The sequence below is a fragment of the Pan paniscus genome, chromosome 2, assembly GCF_029289425.2.
Source record: "Pan paniscus chromosome 2, NHGRI_mPanPan1-v2.0_pri, whole genome shotgun sequence".
NCBI lineage: Eukaryota > Metazoa > Chordata > Mammalia > Primates > Hominidae > Pan > Pan paniscus.
The window spans coordinates 51,605,466-51,625,611 of record NC_085926.1 but is presented as its reverse complement, the minus strand read 5'-3'; the positions used below and the strand labels follow the sequence as shown (position 1 = coordinate 51,625,611).

At 45.0% G+C, this 20,146-nt stretch overlaps 1 protein-coding gene across 5 annotated transcripts in view; it reads right to left on the bottom strand.

Annotated features, from left to right (window-relative positions):
* Positions 1-20,146, bottom strand: part of LOC100995302 (RAD54 like 2) — a 171,713-nt gene that overhangs the window by 66,090 nt on the left and 85,477 nt on the right. For all 5 annotated transcript variants that reach the window (XM_008972174.5, XM_008972172.5, XM_003818792.6 and 2 more), the window contains 8 exons: positions 10,366-10,567; positions 8,645-8,784; positions 7,731-7,847; positions 7,188-7,414; positions 4,352-4,534; positions 4,076-4,209; positions 2,342-2,538; positions 628-970 (listed from right to left, as the gene is read on the bottom strand). In XM_008972174.5, coding sequence (XP_008970422.3) covers positions 628-970; positions 2,342-2,538; positions 4,076-4,209; positions 4,352-4,534; positions 7,188-7,414; positions 7,731-7,847; positions 8,645-8,784; positions 10,366-10,567 — 1,543 coding nt within the window. The remainder of the gene's footprint in view (positions 1-627; positions 971-2,341; positions 2,539-4,075; positions 4,210-4,351; positions 4,535-7,187; positions 7,415-7,730; positions 7,848-8,644; positions 8,785-10,365; positions 10,568-20,146) is intronic.

Genomic DNA, 20,146 nt, shown 5'->3' with positions numbered 1-20,146 from the left:
CAGAACAGGAACGGCAAGGTAGTGTGGCCAGGAGGGGTCAGCACAAGATAAAAACAGAGCCTTTTGCACTCCTGCCACACCTCCCTCTTGAGGATCTCAACATGCACTGCAGCCTTGCAATAATGCAGAGTGGTTCAACAACCAAGAAGAAACTCACCTTAAGGATGAAAACTAACACTAAGAGGCAGAGTGACCTGTCCCAGGTCATGTCTGACTGCATGACAGAGACAGGGGAACTTGAGGTTCTTACTTTAATTTGGGCTGCCTCTCTGAGCTTTCGCTCCATATGCCATCTCAACAAGGAAAAATGAGGGGCCTGCTTTAGACTAGCCTAAGGTAAGTCAGCAGAATGGTACCTTTTTCTTGCTTCTCTCAGCAAGTAAGACAGGTGTCTCCAGTACCTTTAAAGATAACTTTTGAGAGAAGCACTTCTAGGCCAAACTTTCAGAGAACTGAAACAGTGGATATCCACCATCTGCTAGCTTGTCACAGGAAGCAAAGTTTTACTACTGCCCCAGGGAAGGGGCCCTCCTACTCCAACACCCTATCCTGTATAACAGGCTTGGCATGCCCTTGGCAACAGGGCCCTCTGAAAATTCAGGAAGCAGGACCCTGAGGATGGCTCACCTCTGCACAAAGCCCTCCAGAAGACTGTGCAGGACATGGCTCCGGTACCGCATGAGGCGGACGTCCTGAGGTGTGCTGTCAATACATTGCCCATTCAGGATAGGACGTTCAAACATGTTGCTGAACTCCTGCCGGGTGCCAAGGAAGTCTGGGCGCACAAAGTCCACCATGCACCAGTACTCAATGAGGTTGTTTTGCAGAGGGTACCCAGTCAGCACCACCCGGCGGCGAGAGCGGATATTCTTCAGAGCCTGTGAGGTGCTGGCCTGGCAGTTTTTGATGCGGTGTCCCTCATCACAGATTACTACATCAGGGCCAGGGCGGCATAAAGCCTTCTCAAACTCTAGGGAGGGAAGAGGATCCGGAGTCAGAGGGTGACAGGGCCTGCTCTTAGTCAATAATATGAGAAGTAGGGGTGCACCCTGGAGGAGACAGAAGAAATGAAGGAAGCAGGAAAGCAAGAGTCAGCCCCCCTTGGTGAGAGGGTGCCAGCCATTCAAGCTCCTGGATATGACTGGTATGACTTGGTATGAATGCTAATCTGGCAGTTGACTCTTTTTTTTTCTTTTTTGAGACGGAGTCTCACACTGTCATCCAGGCTGGAGTGCAGTGGCGCAATCTCTGCTCACTGCAACCTCTGCCTCCCGGGTTCAAGCGATTCTCCTGCCTCAGCCTCCCAAGTAGCTGGGATTAGAGGCATGCGCCACCATGCCTGGCTAATTTTTTGTATTTTTAGTAGAGATGGGGTTTCACCATGTTGGCCAGGCTGGTCTCGAACTCCTGACCTCATGATCTGCCTCTGGCAGTTGACTCTTGCAATAAATATCCCTTTCCCCTGTTCCGTTCCTTTCCTTACTTTATTTTTCTTTATGTGAAAAGTATAACTGACTTGCATTCCTAGGGCTTAGACCAACTGGGCAGCAGAGAGAGGGACCTTACAGAGTGCCAGCCTAGGATTAAAAATGCACCTGGATGAAACCAATAGGAATAATCCAGACACTTTAGTGGGCTCTCACCATTGCCAGCGTCTTGACTCCATCTGAGGGCTGGCTGGTAGGAGCTAGCTAAAGGACAGGGTCTTCCCGCAGTTATTTTCCAGTCATTGCTAAATGGCAAATTCATCCCAGCTCTACCATAGAAGCAAACCTAGAACAAACATAATCTCATAGATGAAGAGACTTCTAAAGTGAAATGGCCTCTGAACCCTTAAAAACATTCTTCCCCAAATGAGCAAAGGCCCCTTAGAAGATGGAGTAGAATTAGAACTATGACAGGAATGGTTTTCACTAAAAACAACTGGGATAAATTCTTTTTTATAAATTCACAAACAATAGTATTACTACTTTGTCTTTATATTAGTGATTTAAACACTTTATATTTTCTTCATGCTTTCTCAGAACATCTCTAGAAAGTGGTAAAGGAAATGGTTACTATTCCAACTGTTCTGTAAGAGAAACAGGGATAGACGAACAGAGGAATCTCCCCCAAGCCAGTGTGTGGCCTGGCCTAACCATAACTGCACAGCTGGCAGAGAAAGCAGTACCTTCTCAGAACCATTGGAAGTCATCCTACTGATCTTGGGAACCAGGATTTTTGGTCCATGATAACAATTCACATCAATAATGCACTTTACATCTGACTAGGTGCTATTAGTAGACATGATTTCTTTTTTCCTGAAACACCAACAAGAGTATTCCTGGGATAGGCTGCCCACCTCTCCGAAACTCCTGCTGCCGATCTTCCTCATCTAGATCAATGATGACTGGGTGAGAACGCTTCTTGGTTTTCTTCGGTCTACCTGTGGCAAATGATTTCTTCAGAGTGAGGAGTCTGTACATCTCGTACCCCATCAGCAGCACGCCACCCTCTGACACCCAATCAGCCATCACTTTAGCACGAGATGCCATCGTCCTGCAAGATGAACAGAGAAAATTGTGAGATGTGAATTATATCTCAAGAATTATTGTTTCTGCTGCTCCCAAGGAAGAATTGCTCACAATCAAAGCTGTGTTGATGTACATTCAGAACTTCTTATTACCAAAGATTTCATGTGGCAGCAAGCACAGGGGTAGCCTACCACCCAAGAACCTCCCATCATCCCAGAGAAACTAATTGCACCCAGGATGAACTGGATCATTGATGGTGGTTAAACAGCAAGAAACATAGCAATTCAACTACAAAAGGCAAGAGAAAATGACAAACCCCTTGGATATTCAGGCATGACTACAACTCAACATTTGAAGGAGCATTTCAATCCCATGATAAATACAAGGTCACAGAAGGAAGGGCAACATTCTGCAGTTTACTTGCCCGGACTCAAGTGAATAAAGAGCCACAAACAGTAAAGAGGAAAGAGAAGAGACCAGATGACCCTCAGTAAGTCACTCCACTTCCAAACACCGGAGCACTCACTGTATTTCACTGATTGCATGTGGACTAAAAGTCCTGAATGAGCAACCACCTGTGAGGTCAACTAATCATCTCCTCATTTTTATGTGTGTGTCCAAACATCACAAAAGGCACCCTCTGAAAAAAATACAGTAAAGTCTACTTTCTCAATTATCCACACCAATGAGGGGAAAGGTTAGCATGTAGAGCTGGTTTGTTGGATCAAGAAATAGCTTTAGACTTTTGGAAATCAGGTTGACTTTATGGCATACATATATAGATAATTTTATTTAAATCTAAAACAAAGCAAGGCTGACACCTTTCAAAGCTTTGGGAGTTGTACCATTAAAGGTCAATTGCAGACCAGTGCTTAAAAGAAGTAACTAATGATTAGGTTTTTAAGAAAAGTGAAATGTAATAAGTAAAAAATTAGACAGTAGAGACCAGGCACAGTGGCTTACGCCTGTAATCCCAACACTCTGGGAGGACAAGGTGGGCGGATCACCTGAGGTCAGGAGTTCGAGACCAGCCTGGCCAACATGGCAAAACCCTGTCTCTACTAAAAATACAAAAATTAGCCGGACATGGTGATGGGTGCCTGTAATCCCTGCTACTCGGGAGGCTGAGGCAGGAGAATCACTTGAACCTGGGAAGCAGAGGTTGCAGTGAACTGAGATTGCACCACTGCACTCCAGCCTGGGTGACAGAACAAGACTCCGTCTCAAAAAAAAAAAAAATCAGACAGTGGAAAGATCCATTGTTTCGTGTTGAATTTTACTACGATATGCATGGGAAAATATGACCATGCCCACATATTTTTCAAGATATAAAAGCCTCCTAAAGCAGAACACAGGAAATTTCTCAGGCTACTTAACTCTGGCTTTCCTGAAAAGCTAGGTAGAGAAAAAAATGAGTAGCAAGAACAGAGAAAGTGATACATCAAGAAACCAAAAACAAATCTAGATGCACAGGCTACACACTCAAAGAGACTGCCTTAACATCAGATCCCGGACAGAAGTCTAAAAGGAAAGGGGCAGAGAGGAAAGGGCAGGCCACCTACTTGTGCTCATCATTCAAGATGTGAACTTTAAAGAACCGAGGCTGGACTTCTTCAGGCTTGTTGTCAGCCGGGAGGGCTTCAGGAGGTGGAAGCCACATGTTGAACTCTGCCAGCCAATTCTGAAGAGTATTAACCTATTAGAAAGCCAAGTCCAAAAAGAGAGTTTTATGGAACAAACTCAGAGCTGAGCTCATCAAGCTTTTTGGTGCCCAGTAAAGGCATTAACACAGAGCTCTTCAGGAGTGACTTAAGTGGTGCCTTCCCAAAAACTCTTACCGGCACAATGGCAAGGACTGTTTTGGCTGGCGTGTGGCGGAAGAGGACGTCGATGAAAGAGATCACTTGCAAAGTTTTCCCCAGACCCATGCTGTGGGCCAGAATACAGCCAAAGCCACTGCTGGTCTTAAACCTCTCCAGAGACTCCACTAGGTTATCGTAAAGGAACCGGATCCCGCCAATCTGACAAGGGACAAAGACAAATGTCAGAGGGGCTCACAAAGATGAGGGCTCCAGTTTTTACTCACTTTGTAATTAGTAAGAATTAAGTAAGTGAGAAGGCGTTATAATAGATAGCAGGTGTGGACGGCCATAGAAGATTCCCTGTACCTTGACTGGTCTATTTGCTGGTGACAGTCCTCTTGGAAAAAACAGAAAAGGATTCACTAGTACAGTGTAACACCCCATGTAATGCATGAATCGGTAGTGTCAAATTCCTGACAGGATCTTTCAGTCAGCTTGGCTTCCCTCAGCATTGGAAAGCTCACCCTCTTAAGGCAGCCCATTCCATAGGAGTAGTTTGTTTTTGTTGTTGTTTTTGAGACAGAGTCTCGCTCTGTCACCCAGGCTGGAGTGCAGTGGTGCTATCTCAACTCACTGCAACCTCTGCCTCCCGGGTTCAAGCAATTCTCTTGCCTCAGCCTCCAGAGTAACTGGGATTACAGGCATGCGCCACCATGCCCAGCTAATTTTTGTATTTTCAGTGGAGACAGGGTTTCACCATGTTGCCCAGGCTGGTCTTGAACTCCTGACCTCAGGTGACCTGCCCCCCTCGGTCTCTCAAAGTGCTAGGATTACAGGCATGAGCCACTGTGCCCAGCCACATAGAAGTAGTCCCTATTGCTAAGAGTTCTTTTTTTTTTTTTTTGACGGAGTCTTGCTCCGTCACCCAAGCTGGAGTGCAATGGCGCGATCTCAGCTCAGTGCAACCTCCCATTTCCCCGGTTCAAGTGATTCTCCTGCCTCAGCCTCCAGAGTAGCTGGGACTACAGGTACGCACCACCATGCCCACCTAATTTTTGTATTTTTAGTAGAGACAGGGTTTCACCATGTTGGCCAGGATGGTCTCAATCTCCTGCCCTGGTGATCCACCCACCTCGGCCTCCCAAAGTGCTGGGATTACAGGCACGAGCCACCATGCCTGGCCTGTTAAAGAGTTCTTAAGGCTGGGCACGATGGCTCGTGCCTGTAATCCTGGGGCTTTGGGAGGCCGAGGTGTGCAGATTACCTGAGGTTTGGAGTTCAAGACCATCCTGGTGAACATGGTGAAACCCCAGCTCTACTACAAATACAAACAATTAGCCGGGTGCAGTGGTGCACAACTGTAATCCCAGCTACTTGGGAGGTTGAGGCAGGAGAATCGCTTGAGCCTGGGAGGCGGAGATTGGAGTGAGCCGAGATTGTGCCACTGCACTCCAGCCTGGGCTACAGAGTGAGACTTCGTCTCAACAACAACAACAACAACAACAGAAGAGTTTTTAAGCTGAGTTATGCCCAATAGCCAAAATACGTAATCAACCCAAGTGTCTATCAGTGGAAGAAAGGATAAAGAAAATGTGGTGCCTATGAACAATGGAATATTATTCAGCCACGAAAAATGAAATCCTGTCATTTGCAGCAACATGGATGGAACTGGAGGTCATTATGTTAAATGAAACCCGCCAGGCACAGAAAGACAAATATCACACATTCTCACTCATGTGGGAGAACTAAAAAAGTTGATCTCATGGAAGTAGAAAATAGAATGGTAATTACCAGAGGCTGAGAAGGGAGAGGAGGGGGAGGAAGAGACATTGGTTAATGGGTACAAAAATACAGTTAGACAGGTCAGGCATGGTGGCTCACGCCTGTAATCCTAACACTTTGGGAGGCCAAGGCAGGAGGACTGTTTGAGCTCAGGAGTTCAAAACCGGACTAGGCAACATAGTGAGACCTCGTCTCTACAAAAAAATTAAAAATTAGTTGGGCATGGTGGCATGAGGCTGTAGTCCCAGCTACTTAGGCTGAGGTGGAGGATCACCTGAGCCCAGGAAGTGAAGGCTGCAGTGAGTCGTGATCACTGCACTCCAGCCTGGGCGACAGAGCAAGAGCCTGTCTCAAAAACAAAGAGTTTTCAGCCAGGCATAATGGCTTAGGCCTGTTATCCCAGCACTTTGGGAGGCTGAGGCAGGTGGATCGCTTGAGCTCAGGAGTTCAAGATCAGCTTGGGCAACGTGGCAAAACCTCATCTCTACAAAAAAAAAAAAAAAAAAAAAAAATTGGCTGGGTGTGGTGGTATAGGCCTATAGTCCCAGCCTGAGCAACAGAGCAAGACCCTGTCTCAGGAGAAAAAAAAAAAAAAAAAAAAGAGTTCTTAATCGTAAACTGAGTCAATGTCTGTCTTCATGGTACTTCTACTCACTAGTCCTGGTTCCAGGCTCTGGATCAACACAAACTACTCTACTCCCTCCTACCAGAAAGTCCCCCCATCTTCTGACTCTCACATCTCTTCTAGATCCAGACCTTCCTAATCAAAGCACTGCTCACCAGAGAGCACCTCAGTCATGGGATCCCACAGAAAGAGGCTCAAATTATTAGGTCAAGAGATCCAGTGCTTTCTACGGGGTAGGGCAAACCTGAAGCTTGTCTCTTCCCTTTCCCTGTCCCTTCCTATTCATCAGGAATCCTGAAACATCAACTGCTAGAAGGAAGTATCAGGTCTTTCCAACAGCTGAACAAGCTGCTCTTGGTACCAAACAAGTACTTCACAGGCTGTGACGCTAATAACCACCAGCAGGCAATGTTCACAACAAGGAAACAAAAAGGAAAAGGAGAAAACAGTCAAGGTTTGCTGTACCTGATGAGGTTTCACAGCCCGTGCCAACTGTGGGGCAAGGAAGACATTTTCCTCCTCTGGAGGGTGGTTTAGGTTGACAAGGACCCGCCCAAGGGCGTCACGCTGGTTTAAGACATCATTGACATGGGTGCCACCCTTCTCTTCTTCCTCATCATCTTCACTGACAGATTCACTGCTGTCCACAATGTGCAGAGTGTCCTCCTCTCCAGAGCTCAGTTCAATCACCTCTGAGACAGCAAAAAAAAGCAAAACCAAAAATCCAGGGAGTGAAGATAATTTACTGCACACAGTCAGAGCAGAAGACTACAGAAACTTAAAGTTAGAACTTGTCAACACTTATTAAAATTTTGACTTTCACTATTTCTCTCTTTCAGCTTCAAGTTAAGACAAGCAAAAAACTTATATTTACCAAGGAGACACAGGGAAATTAGTCAAAGCCACATCCCAAATTGAAGGAGGAAGGACTGGACTCTTTTCAAAGTATAGCCGATCTCAGCATGAACACCAGGTCGGAAGAAAGGGAGGCACCTGGTTTGATCTTACCATCTCGACTGCTTTTTTCATCCTCACTGCCACTGCTACTGTCCAAACAAATGACTTCCTGGGCCAAGACCCGAGGAGGCAGTTGGGGACCGTCACTTGCCCTTAAAGCAATTTCCTCTAGGAAAAGCAAAATGGAAGGGAACGGTGTCAAGACCACATTTGGCTCTAACATATTTCCCAAAACAATTCACCACCCCTTTTCTTTTATAGCTCTCATGGGGAGTATCCACTGAGAAGAGAAGCAGAGCCCATCTCAAAAACCTCAGCCCTCCTTCCAAATTCCCTTTCTCTACTGGTTTTTCCTTCCTGCTATCCACCTGACCACCAGAAAAGGTCCCAATCCTTTGGTAAGTTAAAATCCAAAGTTATGAGGAAAAATCTAGATAAAACCTATTTAAAGAGTACATTTTTATTCATTTTAGCTTTTTAAATGATCTTCTTCTGATTGTGTGCTCTCAAGAAGCTGAATGACTTTAAAGGATTCCTGAGAGGCCACAATTATTTTTATTTATTTATTTTTTTTTTGAGATAGAGTCTCACTCTGTCGCCTAGGCTGGAGTACAGTGGCGCAGTCTCAGCTCCCTGCAACCTCCACCTCCCTGGTTCCAGCTATTCCCCCTGCCTCAGCCTCCTAGTAGCTGGGATTACAGGCTCACGCCACCACGCCCGGCTAATTTTTTTTTGTATTTTTAGTAGAGACGGGGTTTCACCATGTTGGCCAGACTGGTCTCGAACTCCTGAACTCAGGCAATCCATCCACCTCAGCCTCCCATAATGCTGGGATTACAGGCGTGAGCCACCGCGCCCAGCCGAGAGGCCACAGTCTTATTCCAGATCTGCTTTTGACCACTGTGTGCACCTAGGGCTTCTTCCTCCTGAAGCAAAGGGCCTTCCCTGCCATGTCCACTGCTTACCAGGGAGGAACTCCAGTGGAACAGTAGGAATAGGGGCTGCATAATCTTTCCTCTGCTGCTCCAGGCGCTTCCTTCTTTCCAACTCTTCTTGCTGTGCTGCTTTGGTAACAGGCTCCAATTGATCCTCCCGGAGTAGCTTTCTAAACATTCACATAAGAGACAGCACTTGGGTTCAATTAAGATTTGGGCAATGTAATGGCAAGCTAAAGAGAGAAATAGCCATTGATGATCTCAGAGTCGAGGCGGGAGAAGGAGAAGCCACATCAGCCCCACCATACCCATGCAAGGAGCAGCATTCAAAAAACAGGATATTAAACTCAGATGGCTCTAGGCTAATACTTTCTATATTATTTAACTCCCCGACCTGCCAACTCATCTCTCCACATAACAGATCAAGAATAAACTAGAGTAATATTTGATTCACAAAGCTGAAAAGCAGTATTAAAAATAGTGTTGTTGGCCAGGCGTGGTGGTTCACGCCTGTAATCCCAGCACTTTGGGAGGCTGAGGCAGGTGGATCACCTGAGATCAGGAGTTCGAGACCAGCCTGGCTAACACGGCAAAACCCCGTCTCTACTAAAAATACAAAAATTAGCCAGGTGTGGTGGTGCACACCTGTAGTCCCAGCTACTCAGGAGGCTGAGGCAGGAGAATCGCTTGAACCTGGGAGGCAGAGGTTGCAATGAGCCAAGACTGCACCACTGTACTCCAGCCTGGGTGACAGAGTGAGGCTTCATCTCAAGAAAAAAAAATAGTGTTGTCATGTAGAAAAGAAATTAGGATTGGCCGGGCACAGTGGCTCATGCCTGAAATCCCAGCACTTTGGGAGGCGAAGGTGGGCAGTTCACTTGAAGCCAGGAGTTCGAGACCAGTTCAGCCAACGTGGCAAAACCCTGTCTCTACTACAAATACAAAAATTAGCCAGGTGTGGTGGCGGGCACCTATGGTTCCAGCTACTCAGGAGGTTGAAGCACAAGAACCGCTAGAACACGGGAGGTGGGGGTTACAGTGAGCCGAGATCACGCCACTGCACTCCAGCCTGGGCAACAGAGAGAGACTTTATCTCAAAAAAAATAAATTAATTAATTAAGAAAAGAAAAGAAACTAGGGTTACAGGGATTCTGTATTATTTTCAAACTCAGAGTAATATTTCAAGTTGTCGTTTTTTTTTTTTTTTAAGTGGAGGCAGGAGGAGAAAAAGATATCATTCATTTCTTTTCAATGGCACACATTGTTATTTGATGGAAGGAAGAACTGTTGGGGATTTGGATAGTTAAAGAAGTTCACATTTTTGCTCTTAGAAGGAGTCTTGCTTTGGGTCAGACAGTCCTCTACCATTTGAAGTTGACGTCTAAGAAGATGAGAACTCAACTTTATAAAGTCTCCTCTTGTTTTGAGACATAAGGAAAAATAGAGGAAAAACCGGAAAGTCCAGCTCAGAGCACCCTATCATCTTCGGGCTGCCACCTGGGGCCTCCAGAGAGTAGAAGACCCTCCAGCAGTGGTCAAGGCCTTTCTCATTCTCCCTACAGTCCTCTGAATGCCCAAGTCCAGTGATCCTGAGCTGCACCTTCACTATTAATGAAGACACACACCTGACACTTTTCTCCTTTGGAGAGAGAACCGTCCTTCCCAAATCAGTCTTTTTGCTATTGACAGCCTTAAGATGAAGGTAAAATCTCTATTCCTTTCCCTCTCCTCTTACACAGAGCATGGCTCACCGTATGTTTCTTCTCATGTGGGAGGGCTTCTGAGCTCTCTTCTTTTTGGGGTCCTCGGAGGCTAGGTTCTTGCCTTGGTGGCGCCTAAGCTGCTCTGAAGGCTCAGACTGAGATGAGGTAGTTGAAGCGCACCGCGGCGGCTGCTGCCCATCTTCTCCCAACTGGGCATGCTCAGTGCCACACATGCCTTCCAGGGATGGGTCTGAAAAAACAAGGGGAAAGACATTGCTTTATAGGGGTGAGGGGGAATGAGTCTGGATGACAGACACACCTGGGTTCAAATCTCAACTCAGCAACTTATTAGCTGGTAATCTAAGGCAAATTCTTTATATCTCTCTGAACATCAGTGGATGTATCTACAAAATGAGGATAGTGAGGCCCATACCTCAGAGCTATTGTGAGGACTGCATAGTATGCATGCCTAGAACCAAGCCTGGCCCAGAGTAAGCCCACAACAAATGATAGCCATCACTCTTACTGTAGTTTAGTGCTATGATCAGAGTTAGTAAGTTTCATGGCCTCAGAATGCTCAGAAAGGGACAAACTGAGCAGCTAGGCTCCAAATATAGCTCATACCCAGTGGTATGACTCTAAGCAAGTCCATTCACCTCTCATCTGTCTTAAAGCATTCACTCACTCAAACTTGCCAATCATTTCATGAGGGCTTATGGCAAGCACTATCCTAGACGCTTCAAGGGATATTTGTAAGATTCCTTCCCCTCATGAAGTTTAGAAGGTTTTGTAAGACTCCTTCCCTTCAAGAAGTTTGTGTTCTGCTTAGGGAGACAGGGCATGTACAAACACAGACTCAACATGGCAAGGTGTGCTATGTATCACAGGAAGGGCAGATCAACAGATATAAAGAACTTTAAGGTTGAAGACATCACAGGAATTTGAAAGATACTAATACATGTAATGATCATGAAGGAACTATATGGGAGGTAAAATGTGAGTCAGGCCTTGAAAGATAAGCAGAATGTCTAAAGGTAATGCCTTAAAAGATAGTTGGGGGCTGGGTGCGGTGGCTCATGCCTGTAATCCCAACTCTTTGATAGGCTGAGGCGGGAGGATCACCTGAGGTCACCAGTTCGAGACCAGCCTGGCAAACACGGCAAAACCCAGTCTCTACTAAAAATACAAAAATTAGCCAGGCATGGTGGCGGGCGCCTGTAATCCCAGCTACTCGGGAGGCTAAGGCAGGAGCATCAATTGAACCCAGGAGGCGGAGGTTGCAGTGAGCCAAGATCACACCATTGCACTCCAGCCTGGGCGACATAATGAGACTCCCTCTTAAAAAAAAAAAAAAAAAAGATCGTTGGGGGTCCAGGGGAGATTCCTGGCAGAGGGAATGTCATTTGTAACATCCAATACCAGCAAGGACTGGGGTTGGAGTAGGCGGATCCATGTGCATACCTGCATACCCCTGTCCTCAGCCTGCTGAGTAGCATTCTGTTCACTGGGTAGGCAGGCTTTGAGAGTCACATAGACCACAAGCCTGTCCCCAAATTCATCAGAGCCTCCCAGACACAGGCACTACACAACCAAAAGGTCTTTCCCAAAGGTAACAAGAATTCAGAACTAGAATATAAATGCCAGAACTGAGGTGCTCTAGACAATGCCATTTGGATCTCAGGCAGGAAGGACCCAGGAACTTTGTGGGGTTTTTTTGGTTGTTTTTTTTTGGTGGGGTCGGTGGGGTCGGCGGGGTCGGAGGGCTGGTGGCTTATTGTTTGCTTTTAACTATAGACTTTATTGGGATTTCACCAGTTTTCCATTAATATCCTTTTTTCTGTTACAGGACCCCATCCAGGATACTATGTTGCATTTAGCTGTCATGTCACCTTAGTCTCCTCTAAACTATGGCAGCTTCTCAGTCTATTCTGGTCTCTCATGACCTTTAACACTATTTTTTTTTGTAAGAGATAGGGTCTTGCTCTGATGCCCAGGCTGCAGTACAGTGGCACAATCATACCTCACTGTAGCCTCAAACTCCTGGACTCAAGCGATCTCCCAGCCTCAGCCTCTCAGGTAGCTGGGACTACAGGTGCATGCCATCACACCCAGCTAATTTTTTTTTTCTTTTTGTAGAGACAAGGTCTCGATATGTTGGCCAGGCTGGTTTCAAACTCCTGGCCTCAAGTGATCCTTCTGCCTCACATTCCCAATGCGCTTGGAGTATAGGCATGAGCCACTGCACCAAGCCTCACCCACTAATTTTAATGTTCATCAGTGGGTCTTACCTAGAGCCAATTATTACTGTGGTATGTTAATGGTGGTTTTCTATTTTCCTCTTTCCTTCTACATTTATTATTTGGAATTTTTCTATAGGGAAGAATTGTCCTATTTATTGATTGATTGCTTGAGATGGAGTTTCACTCTTGTTGCCCAGGCTGGAATACAATGACACGATCTCAGCTCACCTCAACCTCCGCCTCCCGGGTTCAAGCGATTCTCCTGCCTCAGCCTCCCGAGTAGCTGGGATTACAGGCACGTGCCACCACGCCCAGCTAATTTTGTATTTTTAGTAGAGATGGGGTTTCTCCACGTTGGTCAGGGTGGTCTCGAACTCCCGACCTCAAGTGATCCGCCCACTTCAGCCTCCCAAAGTGCTGGGATTACAGGAGTGAGCCACTGTGCCCGGCCTCCCATTTATTTATTTATTCAACTTTTTTTCTATGAGTATGTAGTCAAGTGTCTTTGGGGTAAGAAACATTCAACCTGAGAGCCTTTGGTAAAGAGAGGTGGGGCTGTCATTAAGTCTTGATGAATGAACCTGTAAGCTGATGTTCCCTAGGCCAAAAGAATGATGTACCATGGGTCATCATCCTATGCACTCAGCCACCACTAAGAAATAACATATGGGCTGTCTTACCACTCACTGGCTGAATCAGGGAATTGTGAGTATCCATGTTACTGCTTACCCTCCATAGCTTGGTATGGCCTCCTCCTTGTCATATTACTACTCCAGTTTCCTTATGGTCCCTTTCATGTTGATGCCAGATTCTAGAACAGCATGAAGTTCAAAACTAATGTTTGCCACGAGTTAACATGGCATAGGGGTTCAGTAAGGACACTGGAGCCAGACTGATGGAGTGTGAACTCCAGCTATGCCCGTTATTATACCTTTCTGTTCATGTTTAAAAACGGACTGGAGGAGAACAATTGTAGTAACCTCTAACGGTTGTGGTGATGATTTTATAAGATAGCCTAAATTAAGAACTAAAACAGGCCAAGTGTGGCTCACGCCTGTAATCCCAGCACTTTGGGAGGCCATGGTCAGGGAATTGCTTGAGCCCAGGAGTTTGAGACCAGCCTGGGCAACATAGCAAAACCCCATCTCTCAAAAAAAAAGAAAGAAAATAAACTAAATTAAATTAAAATGAGCATGGTGTCATGCACTTGTGCTTGTAGTCCCAGCTACTCAAGAGGCTAAGGCAGGAGGATTGCTTAAGCTTGGGAGGTGGAGGCTGCAGTGAGCCATGACCACGCCACTCACTGTACTCCAGCCTGGGCAACAGAGCAAGACCCTGTCTTAAAAAAAAAAAAAAAGAAAAGAAAAACACACACACCAGAAAGAAAGAACTAAAACAATGTCTGCCACATAGTAAACACTATATTTAAAAAACAAACAAAAAACAGCTGCTGCTTTTACTATGACTACTACTATTCCAGGTATGAGGTATGGATTGTTTTTTACATTACCTCCTTTCTCCCTTATAATAACTCTACAAGACTTTTGCTCCCCTAATTCTAAATATGAGAATTTTTGCTCCCCTAAATTTTTTTTTTTTTTTTGAGACGGAGTCTCGCTGTGTCACCCAGGCTGGAGTGCAGTGTGGCGCAATCTCAGCTCACTGTAAGCTCCACCTCCCAGATTCACACCATTCTCCTGCCTCCACCTCCCAAGTAGCTGGGACTACAGGTGCCCACCACCATGCCCGGCTAATTTTTTTTGTATTTTTAGTAGAGATGGGGTTTCACCATGTTAGCCAGGATGGTCTCGATCTCCTGACCTCGTGATCCACCCACCTCAGCCTCCCAAAGTGCTGGGATTACAGGCATGAGCCCCCATACCCGGCCTTTGCTCCCCTAATTCTAAATATGAGACATTGAAGCCCTGAGAAGTTATAAATATTTGCCCATGGGTATATAAGAAATAAGCAGAAAAACAGGAGCAGGCAGTTAAAAGTATAAGCTTTGCATTTAGGCAGTACTGGCTTTAAATCCTGTAGCTCTATGTTTATGGACGCAACTTCTCTGAGCCACAGTTCCCACATCTGCAAAATAGGGATGTCAATGGTTATCTTGTGGAAGATACTATTCTTCAAACCCTTATCTGCCTAACTCCGTGGAATTCCATACTCCCAACTACATTGAATGGTCTGGGAGCATGCAAAGCTTGGGGGCCTTGGTCAGACATGCTGAGTGATGACATTTGTGTAGAGAATTCAAATCTCAATTATATTTCCCAATCAAAGATCAGAAATAAGAAAGCAAAGGGGGAAGCAGAAATGACATGTGCAAACTGCATCTTGTTGTCACAAAATGAATGTTTCTTACACACACATACTGCCTCCATGAAATTGTAGACTACACTTTCATGTTAAACCTCTCCACGTGAGACTACTACAAACCAGCCACTGTTGCCTCTCCTGCTCCCTGCTTTCAATTTAGCCCAACACACATATGAACATCTGCTAGGTACCAGGCCCTGTGCCAAGGCACAGTGGAGTAGACCACATGGGGAAACACATATGCTATATGGAAAGTGCCCAAGAGCAGTAACACTTGAGGAAAAAACACCAAATCCAGCCTTACTGGCTGGGCATTGGGGCGCTTCCTTGGGAAGAGCGAGACCTGGGTTTGAAATAACAGAATGGGTAGGCACCAGCTAAAATGAAGGAAGTAAAGCAGCAACAAGAAGGACCTTCCAACCCAACAACCACTTTCCTGTCCCCTTCCTGGAGCTCCTCATCCAAGGGAGACTTAGGTGAGGATCCAAGATCCTTCTCTGGATGCTGGTACAGAAGTCAAACCCTGTCCTGGGTAAGACTACTCCCAACCCTCTCCTTCCTGGCATTCTACTTTCCACTGCCCTGGTGTTTGGGTGGACATGGGAGACTAATGTGATTACTGTAAAAGTGGACAGATGGGTGGGTCTCGCATGTGGATGCCCAGGATGATTCACTCCCCTGCAGCAGCACTGGCAGCAACTTCCTTGGTCCTCAACTGAGAGACGGTTTCGGGTAGACAGCTTTTGCTTTTCAAAAAGCAAAGGAGAAATGGTCAAGAAAGGCATCAGACAAGAAATGCTCATGATGGGACACTGCAATACCATTAACATAAACAAGAGGTTAATATGTCACACTCCTTTCTCCATTACCACCGGTCTGTAATAGGCCTATTACAAAAAGCCTCCCAAAGAAAGCAGAGGCTAGGGTGGCAAGCAGCACTAGGAATGTACTGTGTGTGTGAGCCTTGGCTCATGGACATGTTCTACCTGCTGAGGAAACAAAGGGCCATTGCTTATGTGCCCAGCCAGACATGAGAACTAAAAGAGAAGTTTCAAAGTAGAGCTCCAAGTGTGACTAGCTGCCCTCTCAAATTCACTAACCTCTTCAAACAGTGCTCTCCAATTTCCACCTGAAACATCAGATTTGAGCAAGTTCAGCAATTCCCTGTTTTCCTTTAAAAGAACTATCATTCTTTCTGGCCCTCTACCCCTCCAAAGACCTAACACTTCCACAGCATTTTCACATAATACTGCTGTCAACTTCTTCCTACTTCACAGCCCTGAATTCTTCCCTCCTAAAAGGGGAGGCCATCAAATTCCTCATCCCAAACAGTTGGCTGGGCAGCAGACTCCCCAAGAGAGGATATCTACTGCTAAATGACTACTTCCACCAATACTGCAACTTGGCCTACAACATACCAACTACACTTGAGGCTGGGTTGGCACACTTCAACTTAGTGTTTTGCTGGGTCCTCTGGCCTGATTCTGATAATGACCTCTGATGCTCTCCTGGTCTTTTTTGTTTTGTTTCTATTTCACAAGCAAATTTATTGAGCAATCACTTGGAGGAACAGTTGGAGGCAAGATTAGAGAGTAGGCAGATAGGACAGAGTCAGAGAATAGAGGGCAAGTCCAGAGGGTTTGAAATTGATCTGCTGGGCAGGGGGGAACTTTTTGCCAACTGCTGTATTTCCTTGTTCTGGCTTCTGCCTTGTGGAATGGGCTGTTTCCGGGAGGAGAAAGAATGGAACCTGCTGACCTTTCAATATCACCAACAGATTTATTATCAAACATTCATCCCAAGTTATAAGGCTTGTGGCCCACTGTGAACTCCTGTCTGACATGAGGCTGAATGTGGCCAAGTGCAGTAACAATTTTAAAATCATCAGGCACAGTATATTTAATTCTCATGCCTTATACAGATGATACATGTCTAAACCAGTTCCTTACCACCCAGCATTCTTTGAATGAATCCTCAGCTTCTGGGTTCAACAACTACTTTTAGCTTATTAAAGGAATTTAGTTTACAGATGTGCTAATATTTAAAGTTCATTGTCATGTAAATAAATGTCTTTCAAGTGCTTCATTTTTGCTGTTTCATGATGATTATGATTTACATAACATTATAATAGATGCTATACCTTTAATAAACTATTCTTAATAAAAAATCTGTTATTTCAAAAATTCTATAATTAAATTTCCTTCAGTCAAAATGTAACTTTTCACTGTGTTGTTTTTTTTTTTTTACCTTCTGAACACTGAATCAAGTGAATTCACAACCTAAGCAAAATAATATAACTTCCAAAAAATAGCCCTTCCCCAGATTCTAGACTACAACCCACCAACAGTTACTGAGAGAAAAGAAAAAAAGTTCAATAAGGAGGTAAAGAGACATGTGCTTTGACAGACAACAAATGTAAATTAAATTAGTATCTGCATAGTTTAAGAGTCAATGACTATTACTACCACAGTTCAGGATTACAGAATCAGGCCTAGTTGCAAATACCCCTGAACTTTCTCCTTCACGTGAGCCAGCTGTGAGCAGTAACCACAAGAGTTATATAAACACCAAAGAACACTTACATAAGTTTCTTGGGAATGAATTATGAACACCACCACTATAAATTTGACTAGGCAAATGAGTAGCTTTGAAAGAAAAATTCCTACATTACATTCAATGAAGGTACAAGGTACAAACACTTCCAGGACTCTTTCCCCAGGGGTTCCATCTCTTCTCTCTCCTATTGTATAAAAAAGATGAACTGAACGCCTGAGACATGCAATTTACCTATATAACAAACCCACACATGTACCCCTGAACCTAAAAGTTAAAAAAAAAAAAAAAAAAAAAGACCAGTAGGACCAGGCCCAGTGGCTCACGCCTGTAATCCCAGCATTCTGGGAGGCTAAGGTGGGAGGATCACTTGACCCCAGAAGTTCAAGACCAGACTGGGCAACATAGAGAAACTGCCATCTCTACAAAAAAAAAAAAAAAAAAAAAAATTAGCTGAGCATAGTGGTGCAGGCCTGTAGCAACCCTGGAGGCTGAGGTGGGAGGACCGCTTGAGCCCAGGAAGTTGAGGCTACAGGGAGCCAAGGTTATACCACTGCACCACACTCTAGTCTGGGCAACAGAGCAAGACCCTGTCTATTAAAATAAAAAAATTAAAAAAAAGACTCAAAGTCTCACCATATTTCTCCTGATGTGATGCAACTGGATGCACACACTACAAGCTACGATGTCTGTGTGCCAAAAACTCTGCACCGGAGCCTGAACACACCTTAAGATCTCACTCTTAGTTTACAAAAATACAGAGGACAACAGCAGAATGCAGTCTCTACAATACATAATGCACAGAGATATGCATTGTTTAATCAAAATTCACTAGATATGCAAAGAAACAGGAAAATATGATCCATAGCCCAGAAAATTCAGTCAAGAGCAATGTAGATAGACTAGCTGTTAAGACTGCCAGCCAGGACCTTCCTAAATTGCTTACCTTCAGAAGCCAAGAGAAATAATATTGTTTAAAGCCACTAAGTTTCAGGGTGATTTATGACACACCAGTAGTAATTGAAATAGAAATTTGGTATATCGGTCCTGCCACACACAAAAAAATTAAACCATGACACTATTTGAGATAATGTGGTGAATGGAAAACTGGAAAGGCCATGAGGAGACCGGTAGTAAAAGCCTACAGGTCATCAAGGACATTGTTGGTAAAGTATAAAGGAAAATGTTATAGGAAACTGGAAAAAAAAAAAAAGAGAGACACATTGCACTGTGTCAGAAACTTTAGCAACTCTGTCACCTGCAATAATATGAAAAACAGAGATTGAATCCAGAGCAGGCCTATGAGACCTTTTGTTACAGTCTCAAAAATATTTAAGATAGTGCCTAGACCAGGCGTGGTGGCTCACGCCTATAATCCCAGCACTTTGGGAGGCCAAGGCAGACGGATCACGAGGTCAGGAGTTCGAGACCGGCCTGACCAACATGGTGAAACCCCACCTCTACTAAAAATACAAAAAATTAGCCACGCGTGGTGGCGGGTGCCTATAATCCCAGCTACTCAGGAGGCTGAGGCAGGAGAATTGCTTGAACCCGGGAGGCAGAGGTTGCAGTGAGCTGAGATCACGCCACTGCACTCCAGCCTGGGCAACAGAGCGAGACTCTGTCTCAAACAAACAAAAAAGATAGTGCCTCACAGACCTTTTCCAACAGACAAGAGGCCTCCTGAAGATCTTAAAGGCATACTAGCAGACCTTCTCCATTAAACAGAGCTTAGAAAAATCTTAGAATATTATCCCACAGCAGCTTCAGCAATTTCCCACCCACATTCAAGGGAAAGAAATTAGAATCCACCTCTCAATTGGAGGAGTATCAAGGTCAACTCTAGAAAAGCATGTGGGATAGAAGATATTGTTTTATTTATCTATGGAAAAAAGTCTGCCATATTCCACTCTCTGGCCACAGTAACTCACATTCTTGTCATATGCAAAATATACTTCCCTCTCTGAAGAACCCCCCCAAGTCATTACAGCGTCAGCTCAAAGTCCAAGATCTTATTGTCTAACTCAAATTGACATATGGATGTGGCTCTCCACTGTAGTTCCTTGGATACACTTCTTAAGTATAGTTTCTCTGTCCTTCTTTCTTTATTTTTTCAGACAGAGTCTTGCTCTGTCACCCAGTCGGGGGTACGGTGGCACAATCAATGCTCACTGCAGCCACCACCTCCAGGATTCAAGCAACCAATTCTCCCACCTCAGGCCCCTGAGTAGCTGGACCACAGACACACACCATCACATCTGGCTAATTTTGTAATAAAGATTTAATAAAGCAGGACACAAAAAGCTCAAATCACAAAGAAAAAAACTGGTAAAATGTACTTCATCAAAATTTAAAACCTCTGCTCCTCAAAAGACACCCACAGAAAAAGGAAAATCAAGTCACAATCTGGCCACAATCTGGTGCAGTGACTCACGCCTGTAATCCCAGCACTTCGGGAGGCCAAGGCAGGCAGATCACGAGGTCAGGAGAGCGAGACCATCCTGGCTACTAACATGGTGAAACCCTGTCTCCACTTAAAAAAAAAAAATACAAAATATTAGCTGGGCATGGTGGCACGTGCCTGTAGTCCCAGCTACTCCGGAGGATGAGGCAAGAGAATTGCTTGAACCCGGGAAGCGGAGGTTGTAGTGAGGTGAGATCGCACCACTGCACTCCAGCCTGGGCGACAGAGTGAGACTCCGTCTCAAAAAAAA